Source organism: Galeopterus variegatus, unplaced genomic scaffold (genome assembly GCF_000696425.1).
Source record: "Galeopterus variegatus unplaced genomic scaffold, G_variegatus-3.0.2 Scaffold7523, whole genome shotgun sequence".
In the NCBI taxonomy this organism is placed as follows: domain Eukaryota; kingdom Metazoa; phylum Chordata; class Mammalia; order Dermoptera; family Cynocephalidae; genus Galeopterus; species Galeopterus variegatus.
In genome coordinates this window covers 89,012-100,796 of record NW_007733634.1, presented here as the reverse complement: position 1 = coordinate 100,796, position 11,785 = coordinate 89,012, and the positions used below count along the sequence as shown (strand labels likewise).

The following is an 11,785-nucleotide window of genomic DNA, read 5'->3' as shown; positions in this document are numbered from 1 at the left end:
CGGCTGGGCCTTCGCCACCTCCTACAAGCTCAAGCGGCACTTGCGGTCGCATGACAAGCTGCGGCCCTTCGGCTGCCCGGCGGACGGCTGCGGCAAGAAGTTCACTACCGTGTACAACCTCAAGGCGCACATGCGGGGCCACGAGCAGGAGAGCCTGTTCAAGTGCGAGGTGTGCGCCGAGCGCTTCCCCACGCACGCCCGCCTCAGCTCGCACCAGCGCAGCCACTTCGAGCCCGAGCGCCCCTACAAGTGCGACTTCCCCGGTGAGCGCGCGGGGCGGTCCGGGCCGACCCCGGCGGGTGGCGTCCGTGCTCCCGGGTGACGGCGTGGCGGGTTCGACCGCGAGCCTGCGCGTAGTGAGAGGCGACCTTCCGTGTCGTGGAGGCAGTATCTGCCGCCCTGGGGCGCTTCCTTTCATGCGGGGGTAGCGCATCTTGAGGGCGCTGCGCCGGGTCGAGTCAGGTCGGTGTCAGGAGTGGTGAGGGGGCTCCAGGTGACAGAGATAGCAGAGGTAGAATCAAAGAGCGTGGTTATCGATTTGGGGGAGAGGGTTCCTTATTAAGACAGAGTCAGTGTTCAGACTTACCTGACCAAGTGTGAATACACCAGCGCCTAAAGGGGTGGGGATGGAGACCAAGTTGAGGCCAAAGAGGATGACTTTAGGGTGTTCAGGAAGATCAGCGTTTGCCAGCTAAACGCTGCTGGGGAAAAGTGGGGCTCCTCGGGTTGACCCTTGTGTGCAGTGCTGTGTAGCATATGAGCTGCGTGGTGGCTCACAGCACGGTGACAGCATGTTAAAGGCTCTGAGAAGAGCTGCAGCAAAGAGACCTGGTCACACTTCTTGCACCCGCACATTGTCCACCCTGTTTGAGCACTGAATATTTTTGTCAAAGGAGAAGTCATTATGTGGAAGGCTTGGAAATTGCTGCGGTGCAGGCTGCTTTGGCTGGTAGCTTGGCTGGGAGTTGAGCATGGAGGTGAAGGGGACACGGCAGGGAGCCTGAGGAGTGGGAGAAGGAAAAAGTGGCCAGACAGCACAGTGGGGCTGGCAACTATAGAGGAGGTGGGGGAAATCATAAGCGTGGAGGACGCAGCGTAACCCCAGGGATGAAAATCTGAGCTGCTAGGATGGTGTGTAACTCTGCAGAGTTCAACCCTGCCAGACACAAACTCGTTCCCTAGTATTTTGTTTTTGTTATGAGTTTTTCTTGGGTCACACGAGCAGCGTTGCCATCTGAGTTCACAGAAGACACGCTGAATGCACGCGAGATCAGTGCTGCAGAACCAGCGAGCAGAGCCTGTGATTGGAGGATTTTCTCTTGATTAGTTGCTCCATCTCCAAGTCACATTGCAACAGGTTGCCTGATGCCTATTGGCTGCTATCTGTCACCGCTATGGTAGCTATGACAAAGCCGGACATTAGTGGTCGCGACTTTTTAGAGAGTGTTTCTGAGTCATTTGTTTCCTTGTCTGCTTCAGTGTGAACTGGTCTGAGGTTGTGACTAATATTAGTTGTGTTGTGTGATTTTTGTCACATCATGAGCAGGGTTGTGTTTTCTTCTTGCAGGCTGTGAGAAGACATTCATCACAGTGAGTGCCCTGTTTTCCCATAACCGAGCCCACTTCAGGGAGCAAGAGCTCTTTTCTTGCTCCTTTCCTGGATGCAGCAAGCAATATGACAAAGCCTGCCGACTGAAAATTCACCTGAGAAGTCATACAGGTAGTGAGTTAGAGAGTGCAACATCGTTTGGACCCAAGATGTGTCTGTAGTAGCTATTGCATTTATAATTAGGCCATGTAATTTTTCTCTTCTATAAGGTGAAAGACCGTTTATTTGTGACTCTGACAGTTGTGGCTGGACCTTCACCAGCATGTCCAAACTTCTAAGGCACAAAAGGTAATTCTTACATTTGGGTATGTGTTATCAGCTTTGAAAATGAATGGTTTGTTAGTTGCAGAAACCTATCGATGAAATATCTGTAGATTTTTTTTAAAGGAAACTGTAAGAAGAAAATTGCTTAGACTCTCATTACCTAAATGCAGTTTTTATAATGTATACTTTTTTACACTTAGTTGGCATACTTGGATTGGCCACTGAGCACAGTTGGTTAGAGTGCTGTATGATAACACTGAGGTCAAGGGTTCAGATCCCCATACTAGCCAGCTACCCCCCCCCCCATGGCATACTTTATGTATGATTTCAGTTTTTTAAACTTTACATTGTAGATTGAGCTTTCCTTGTGTCGTTACACACTTCATGGTGCTGACAGCCTTGGTGCCTGTGTCCAGGGTATGCTCAGCACCCTCCACGTGTCTTATTCCCTCTTCGTGACAGCTCCCACATCGATGTTCTCTCTGCTTTACAGTGAGGCTTCGAGATGTTGGGTAGTTTGTCTAAACTTGCACAGGTGGGGTCTGAGGGGTGTTAGTATAAAAAGTCACTTAGGACAGACACAGTCTGTATGAGTTGGCTTGAGGGATTCTCTTAGCCTCACAGCTAGTGTTCCGTTCACTCTTCTCATGGCCCTCAGTACCTTGGAAAGCCTGTTGATCACAAGTTTTCTAAACAAAAGAAATAGCTTCATTGATACATTTGGGACTTACCTGTTCATACATTGAAGTAGCACTAATTGTTCTGCGCCTGACTCTTGGGTCAGCTTAGTCATTAAAAAGTAGAAATTTCTAATTTGGGGGTAGCTAAATTGTAAATCTCACATGGACTAAAGACAGAATTAAGACTTTCTGGAATGGACTGATGATTTTTTTTAAATACAAAGAGTTTGCAAGTTGTTATATTTTGCAGAATTTTAAACAAGGAATCACCTCTGAGGCCTGTGACTTGTGTAATTACTGCTCCTTTGCTTTTCTGTTCTGGCAGGAAACACGATGATGACCGGAGGTTTACCTGCCCTGTGGAAGGCTGTGGGAAGTCATTCACGAGAGCAGAGCATCTGAAAGGCCACAGCATAACCCACCTAGGGACCAAGCCCTTCGAATGTCCCGTGGAAGGTAGGTTTTATTTTTATTTATTTATTTGTTTGGCAGCTAGCCAACATGGGATTGAACCTGGACTTTGCACCACATTCTAACCAACTAGGAGGTAACTTTTAAAACGTTGCTTTGAGCTGTAAACTAAGTACCATGCCAACATGCGTTGTAAGTAAGTTGTGTAAAGGTAAGTTTTAGTTGCTTAAGGACAAGGTATAGGTCACAGCATTATCTTTACTTGGCTCATTGAGTTAACTGTGCTGTCTTGTGAGCAGTGTATTAGAAAGAGCATGGATGTGAGAATCAGAAGTGGTTTGACTCCTGGCCCTGCCACTCACCAGATTACCTGTTTAATTTGGTGATTGTGAGGATTAAGTGAAATGTCCTGTAAGAAATTCCTGTTTATGCATCTGGCACATAGCTCAGACTCTGCAGATGATACGTAGCTGCTCACGTTGTGATTGGACGGCAGTAAAGCTAGGATGACTTTTTGAAAAGGGTATTAGAGAGTTTTTTTCTGTAAAAAGCTGAAGGCAGAGTTCATTTGCCAAAAATCTGTTGTGTGGCTCCTCCGTGCTGGCCACTCCAGTACTGCAGGTGCACTGGGAGTCAGGGTGTGTCAGCTGGTTGCGAATCCCAGTTCTGCCGCCACCATTCCCTCAGTTGCTGACCGCAGGCAGGCCGCTTCTCTGTGCCTTGGTTTCCTTATCTGGAAAAGGGAATAATAGAGACCCATTTAAAGCTGGGACTAGTTCTTGGAACACAATGAGCATAGTACAAGAGGTATAACCAAGACAGAGTTTCTCCTTCCAGCAGAGATTCAAGTGGCGCACAGACAGGTGAGCAGTGACATGTGGGGTGGTTCAGGGTCACAGGTGTTCGCCCAGACTGCTGTCGGGGTGGGAGCAGCCTCCCAGTCGGCTGAAGAAGGAGGAAGAGCTAGCCAGACACACGTGGGTGCGGGTGTGGGTGTTGGAAGCAGAAAGACCAGGGTGGGAGCAAGCCGAGTGCTTGAGGTGGGCCAGTGATGTGATCGCCTGTGAGCTGCGGCTCACTCTGGCTTCGAGATTGAAAACAAGTAGGCTTGTAGGGAGATACTGCAGTCTTCTGGGGAGGCAGGGTGTGCCTGGACTAGGGGTTGGCCGCAGGAAGAGAGAGAAACATCTCCACCACAGAGATGGGAGTCAGAAGTAACAGTACGTGGTGACGGTTTGCATCCAGATGGGGTTGAAGGAGAGGCAGTAGTTGAGGTCAGTATCTCAGCTGAGCTGGGGACGCAGGAGGGCTGGTGTGGAAGTGTTGCATTTTAGGTACCTTCAGCCATGCAAGTTGAGGCGCTCAGACGGCTGGAAGTGTGCTGCTGGAGCTGGGAGAGCAGCAGGCAGTGCCCGAGAGGGGGGCAGTTCTCAAGGAGCAGTGTAGATCACCATAGTGGTTGGAAGCGCGAATTCCAGAGGCACACTGCTGGACTAGAGTCCCAAGTCTGCCACTTCCGTAGCTGTGGGTGCGTACACAAGCATCTTAAGCTCTCTGTGCCTCTTCCTCACCTGTAAAGTGGATGAAACGTCACAGGGTTGCTGTGAGACTCAACCAGTTAGTAAGTGTAAAGCACCTTGAAAACACCAGCGCTTGTCAGTTACTGTTGTCGTAGCAACTGCTGTTGGTTTTTAAAAGGCCTGGGGCAGAGCCTTGGGACTGCCACAGATTGAGGTGGAGATGTGGGCGGGGAGCCCTGGCAGGAGTCCTGGGAGGGCCAGCAGGAGCACAGGGCCAGGATTGAGCATGTGCCTTGGGTGTCACCCACCAGGTCCTCTGTGTTGCTGGAGAGGCTCTAGGGGGGTAACTCGGGCAGGGCCCTCCACCAATCCCCTGAGAGGTGGCCTGAGGGGAGGCAGGGGACGCTTTGTGTTGACACTTTTTGTTGAGGTGATTGAGGGGAAGAGGAGAAGGTATGCTGGAGAGGCTCTAGGGGGGTAACTCGGGCAGGGCCCTCCACCAATCCCCTGAGAGGTGGTCTGAGGGGAGGCAGGGGACGCTTTGTGTTGACACTTTTTGTTGAGGTGATTGAGGGGAAGAGGAGAAGGTGGGAGCTGGCTGTGTGGGGGGTCATTTATTTTTTCAGAGCTGTCGAGGAACTTGGAGCACATCTCGGTGTTGAGGAGTCTAGAAGGAGAGGTTGGCACTCGGCAGTGGGTGGTTGAGAGCGCCCATCCTGTGGAGCGTGGACATAGAGTCGGGATCAGCCCCTTTTCAGTTTGACTGAGAGTTGACACCTCTTGAGTCTGGGTGATGGGGGCTGATTGCACCATTTTCTTTGTTGCGGTAGATGTTTGAAATGTTCTATAATAAAAAGTAGGAAAACAAACCAGCCCACCTTTTCCACAGTAACAGGAGGAGGTAAGGGCGGGGTGCAGGCAGTGATCGTGTGAGGGTGGACGGTGTGGGGGTGCCGGCGGGTCAGTCTGAGCGGGGCCAAGGTCAGTGTGTAGGTGATGGGAGGCTCTCGGGTACACGTGGTGGTGTCCATGTCCCTTGTATGTGGAAGCCTTTCACACAGAATACAGGCTGGCAGGTGTTTGCGTAGTCATCCACATACATGCCTAGCTGTGCTCTTTTTTTTTTTGTCTTTTTTCGTGTCCGGCAACGGATCGCAACCCTCAGTGTCGCGCCCGTACCGGACCGGGACCGGCAACGGGATCGCAACCCTCGGTGTTGCTCCCACACCTCGCTCAGCCAGTGAGCGGGAACCGGTCTGTATGTGGGATCCGAACCCTCGGCGGGAGCGCCACCACGCTCCCAAGCGGCGCACTGTAGCAGTGCGCCACCGGGCCGGCCCCTAGCTGTGCTCTTAAGTGCAGATTTGGAGCAAATTTGTCAGAGGTGGGCTGTTTGTGCCCCTCCTCTGGGTTTGGCTTTGCTTTGTGAATAATGACACCAATCTCAGTAAATAGTGGTGCCATTAGGACATGCCAGCAGTTAACATGCATGGAGAAGTGGGCACACTCCTGGTCATCAGTGGAGACACAGACTAAAATGAAATGTATTTTGTTGCCTAATTAGCAAATATTTTTTAAAATGGAAGCTCACTGCTGGCAGGAGTGTGGCTAGTGTCCTGTTGTGGGTAGCCCTTGCCACTGGGAGAGCAGTTTGATAAAAGGTGTGTCCAGAGCCTCTGTCTCTAGAAACCTCACTGAGGACACCCACCTGGAAGAGGGGGTCCAGGCACCTGTGCATCCTAGAGAGCAGAGCACGCACAGAAAATAGCGCTGCATGGGTGAAGCTGGAGCTCCTGACCCTCTGTTGTATTTCCAGAAGTTCTTTCATGAGCCTGACCTGGAAGCAAGTTTGAAGCTTTATTTGAAAATGAAATAAAGTTAAAACTACACTTGGAGGCAGCCAAGGTCCTCATTCATCTGGCCATATCCTGTCTTTTTAGCCTCTTTTCCTAAAACATCCCCCTTCCAGGCCTTGGGCTCTGGCTATTGGGCCCCTGTCCCAAGGGTGTGCCCTGCGTGCCGTGTAGCCGGGCAGGTGCTCTGTCAGAGACACTGCCTTATTTGCATCTCACGACATCCTTCAAGGTAGGTGTCTTTCCCCTCTTACAGGGAAGGAAAAGGAGATAGACAAAGGGTAAAAACATGTCTGGGGTCACACAACCAGCCAGCAGCCGAGCTCGAGGTGGGGTCCAGTCCCTCAACATCCACCCCCTGGCTGGAACCCTGGTCTGCTGCCTTTCCCAGCCCTCCATGCTGAGCTTGGCCGTCCCCTCAACTAGAATGCCCTCTGCTTTGCCACGGGGCAGCCCCACCACACAGCAGGGCCCCTTCACCTTAGACGCTCCCTGCCTCACGAGACCTTTTTATCTTTTCTCAGGTGTGCTGTTTCCTCTGCTTCTAGAGTGCCTCCTTGTTTCAGCATGATTTAATTCTGCCTTTTGTTCCAACACTGATTGTTATGTGTCCCTACCAGATCACAAGCTTGCGGCATCCCAGAACCTCGCTTTTCCTGTCTGCTTGTGTTTGGGGCAGCGCTTCACCGTAGTGGGAAGTCAGGCATGAAGGGACAATGACCATCAACCTGAGCTTGTCTTGTTTCCTTCTGTTGTCCCTCTCATGCATGGGACTTAGCAACCTGCCTCTTTAGGCCTTGTCCACAGTCCCACGGGCAGGACATCGACGGTGTCTGGGTGGCAGTGGTGGCTCTCTAGGGCATGGTGGAGTTGCTGTTCCTGGCGGGAACAGGTAGTGTAGAGTTGCTTCTGCTGTGCAGAGTGTTTCCTCTAGGAGGCAGGACGTGTTTCAGGAGTGGCTGGGGAAGTGGGGGCTGGAGAGGAAGGAGGGATGAGAGAGGAGCCGCGACAGTAGTCCAGGGACACCTGACTAGGAGGATTCTGAGCATGCAGGTGCCTGGGCATTTGTCGCCTTTGTGGCATGGGACTTAGCAACCTGCCTCTTTAGGCCTTGTCCACAGTCCCACGGGCAGGACATCGAGGGTGTCTGGGTGGCAGTGGTGGCTCTCTAGGGCATGGTGGAGTTGCTGTTCCTGGCGGGAACAGGTAGTGTAGAGTTGCTTCTGCTGTGCAGAGTCCCTGGAGGCCGTGGGTGTTACTAACAGGCCCTCTTCTCCATGACCTGTGTGGCAGGTAGTACTGGCCTTGGGGCACAGCCTGTTCCCAGGTGTGATCCTGGGCAGGGGACAGGCCTTTAAGCCCCATTTTCCTCATCTTTAAAACAGGGAAGGCAGTTAGAGTAGTTCTCGCCAAGTGTCTCGAGTGCCTAGTACAGAGCTCAATGAGTGGTCAGGGCCCAGAAAAGGTTGTGTCCTTCCTGTGGTTTCCTCTGATCCTATTTATTTATTTTATTTTTATTTTTTTGTCCTTTTTGAGACCGGCTGCACCGCGCTCAGCCAGTGAGTGCTGTGAGAGCACCGGTCATCCCTATATAGGATCCGAACCCGCGGCGTGAGCGCTGCTGCACTCCCAGCGCCACACTCTGCCGAGTGCACCACAGGCTCAGCCCCTCTGATCCTATTTAGAAGAGGTCCCTCAGTCCCTCGGTTGGGTCCAGGACACATTGTCCTTTCACGGTGCACAGCAGTACTATTCAGCTTTGTATTTCAAGAAACTGCCCTTCCTCTAGATGCAAAGTGTCTAGAGGATGGGGAGAGTACGGGTCTACCTGATTCATGTTGGAGGGTGTGACCTTTGCTCTCAGAGGCCCTCAGTGACCAGGTTTCCCTCCGCCAGCTCTGAGCTGGTGTCACTCAGGCCTGTCTCCTTGGTTCCCACCAGTCCCTCTCGCAGTGCACTTCCCCTTTCCAAATATGGCGGATCCCAGATGAGCTTTCCTTAAACTCCAGTTGCGTGTGAGACCATCCAAGGTGTTTCTGTAGTGCCCTGTGTATCGCAGGGTCGTATGTATGATGTGACATTGATTTATTTGTGTCACAGGTAGATAACCAGGTATTGCAGTCCTTACCTACTGAAAAAAGGCAAGTGGGAATGTCTGATTACTGTGGGATTAGGCCAGTCCCTTAATGGATTGTTTCAGGACCTGAACACTGGTCCTAGGTGTGCTTTGTCATTGATGAAACCAAGGTGGAAAGAAGGGCCTGCCGAGGTCGTAACAGACAGGAAGTGCTGGAGCCAGGACTTGACCTGGGGCCCGTTTGCCTCCTGGCGTTGCGTTGGTAACTGTTGTGTTAGACTCTGTACCAACTAATGTTTGTTTAGCAGCTTTTTAATATCTGGCCCTTGCGCATGTCAGGTCTGAAGTAAAAGTTTGTGGACTTAATAAAATGCTAAATAGGAAGTTTTTGAATAAATTGGCATCTCTGTTTGCACTGAGATTATTATTAATCTTTTCATAGGGAACTGAATCCTCAAGATAGGCAAGAGAATTTTTGGAAAGTTTTGAAAAAGTGACATAGGTTTCCATTTTTAATTTCTCCAAAGAATCACTACCATTTTCTTTCAAAATGTTTCATTGATACTGAGAGATATTTATTGAAGAAGTGATATTACACTACTTTTTTTTTAAACGTTGAAGTAATATGACAGTTAAACTAAGAACTTTTATTTTTGGTCTAGAGTAGATTTCTTTCATAGATTTGTATTAAAAATATAATAGGCACCCTGACTGGGTGTTCATAGCTTGAAAGTATGAGTTTGAGGTTAGCTGTCAGTTGGTTTGGAGAAATAGATGCAGAGAGCCCCGAGAGAACCTCTGCCCTCTAGGCCAGGCACTGGTGTGGTCAGGAAGCTGCAGTGGGCTTTCTTGGGGAAGAGTAACATGAAGGCCTTACATCGCTCTTCTGCACAGACACGTTGTGCTCCCGTCTTCCCACGTGCTCGAGTCGTGTAATTTGGTATGACTGGCGTGTACTTGTATATAAACCCCCAACTTGGACATTCGTTGGAATTATTTTGAAGTATGTTAATGTTCATTATTCCCTCAAGGATATTCTTATAAAATCACTTAATTGAATAACAGATAACAAAATATTTAAAGAGCATTGTGACCAAAAATTAAGACTCTGCATGAATAGGAATCTCTTGGAGTTATTTCTGCATAACTATTAAATGCTGCATAAGGGCCCTGTGCTGTGTTAGGTTCTGCCCCACAGGTGGGGCGGGGTGGGGGGTGAGCAGTTGGAAATGCAGTGGGGGGGGAGGGGGGCTCTGGGAGGGGAAGCCCATCAGGAAAGCTCCATCTAGGGGGCATGTCTCCAGAGTGTGGGGCGGGGTACCTACTGTTTGAATTCTCTGCAGCTGCTGAGAGCTGGGGCTTTGCTCCCGCCCAGAGCCAGGCCAGGCAGGCCAGTTGTATTCTTGGTCACCTCCAGATGGCTCGAGTCAGTTTAGGGGTGGCAGCTCATTGTGTAGTGGGGCACAGAGTTTGACAAGATATGAGCCGACCAAGCTGATGCCAGAAATATCCCCAGAGCCAAAGTTTAGCTCATCATTGGCTTCAGAAGACGGTGTACTGGAGGAAGTTGCACAGTCTTCTCAGGGTTAGCTACTGTGGTGTATGTGAAAGAGCTTTCAAAGACACGGATCCCAGTCTTACCTTGCCAGCAGATGTGACTTTAGGGAAAACATTGTTTAATCTCTGCAGTCACTTTTCTGGAGAAGTGCCAGTCAGCTCGATGACTTGAGGTGTGTGGAGAGTGTCTGACATGTTGTCAAGTGTGCCTCCCCTCCGCGGGTGTCGGTCGCCAACAATATGCTGATGTAGGTCCCAGTTAGTGATGGTGGGCAGTGGGGTACAGGATAGGACAGTAAATGTTGCCCTGAGGGGTCGCTTGCTAACATCTTGAGCATAAGCAGAATTCCTTTGTCTCCCAAGGTCATAAAATAACCCGAGCATTCCTTCCTTTTTCAGATCTCTTACCTCAGCTAGAAGTTCCAGGTTCTCTTACGCCCAGCAGTGAACTCAGCAGCCCGGGCCAAAGTGAGCTCTCTAACATAGATCTAGCAGCGCTCTTTGCTGATGCCCCTGCTAACGGTACTAGTTCTGCAGGCGGGTCGGATGAGGCTCTGAACTCTGGAATCCTGACTATCGATGTCAATTCTGTGAGCTCCTCCCTTGGAGGGACCCTCCCTGCTAATAATAGCTCCTTAGGGCCGATGGAGCCCCTGGTCCTGGTGGCCCACAGTGATATTCCTCCGAGTCTGGACAGCCCTCTAATCCTTGGGACAGCAGCCACAGTCCTCCATCCGGGCAGCTTCAGTGTGGAGGACGTGCAGACTGTAAGTGCAGGTGCATTAGGCTGTCTGGTGGCTCTGCCTGTGAAGAACTTGGCTCAAGACACCCCACCTTTGACCTCCAGCAGTGACTTCTCAGCGTACGTCACCACACCGACCTCTTCAAGCACCCCCCAAGAAAATGCCAGTGTCCCAGAACTGCTGACTTCAATCAAGGTGGAGCCGGACTCGCCTCCTTTTCCCGATGCAGTTGGGCAGCAGGAAGGGTCTGTGTGCTCCAGCCCAGCAGAGAGACATGGTGCTCAGCAGGACACAGAGCTCAGGGCATGCTCCGGAACCTTCTATTTGGTATGAAGCACAATATCCAATCACCACCACATAGCTCACTGCTCTTATCTCAGTTTTGAGGGTGTTCTGGATTAATGCTTTCTATGCAGACGTTTCTCACTGGTTTGCAAAAGAATGGAGCCCTGAACTATGAGTCTGGAAATCCGAATCCAACCTCGAGTCTGGAAGTGACGAGTTCTTACGATCTTGAGCAGATCACTTATCTGAGCCTTAAATTCTCATTTATTTCTAAAATAAGGGGATTTGGCTAGATGGTTTCTAAGGTCCTTTTGGGCTCTGTGATTCCATGATAATGTGTTTTGTTTTTTTTGAAAAAAATTGGGGTACTTCGTAATGTTGGAATGATTTGCCTTGTGCTTTCCACGTGAGGACAAGTCCTATACGAGGATGAATCGCAACATAAAGATTTAAAGGACTGTCTTTGAAGGATTAATGGAAACTTTAAAACCATGTCAAAATATTTTTAAAAATTAGAATTAACAAGAAAAAAAATGGGAGTGGTTATGAGCCTTTGCTCTTGGAGGGCTCTAGGATTCTTCTCCAGTTTTGAGTCTGGACAGTCAATACACTTTAATTTATGTCAGTTGTACATTTAATGTAACTATTTAACATAATTTGACTAAAGCTTCTTAGGAGAGTCTGGCTCTCATTCTCACACGAGATGATCACATGGGTTTTTCTCTGTGGCACAGGTTAAATTTGATGGTGACATTTACATTCAAAATGTTACATCTTATTTTACCA

General features: G+C 50.0%; 1 protein-coding gene across 1 annotated transcript in view; it reads left to right on the top strand.

Annotated features, from left to right (window-relative positions):
* The first annotated feature begins 7 nt into the window (after positions 1-7).
* The window catches only part of ZXDC (ZXD family zinc finger C), a 36,808-nt gene continuing 25,030 nt past the window's right edge, over positions 8-11,785 (top strand). The window contains exons 1-5 of the mRNA XM_008592037.1: positions 8-263; positions 1,568-1,720; positions 1,819-1,897; positions 2,879-3,009; positions 10,371-11,041. Of these exons, the coding sequence (XP_008590259.1) occupies positions 131-263; positions 1,568-1,720; positions 1,819-1,897; positions 2,879-3,009; positions 10,371-11,041 (1,167 nt within the window). The 5' untranslated portion in view covers positions 8-130. The remainder of the gene's footprint in view (positions 264-1,567; positions 1,721-1,818; positions 1,898-2,878; positions 3,010-10,370; positions 11,042-11,785) is intronic.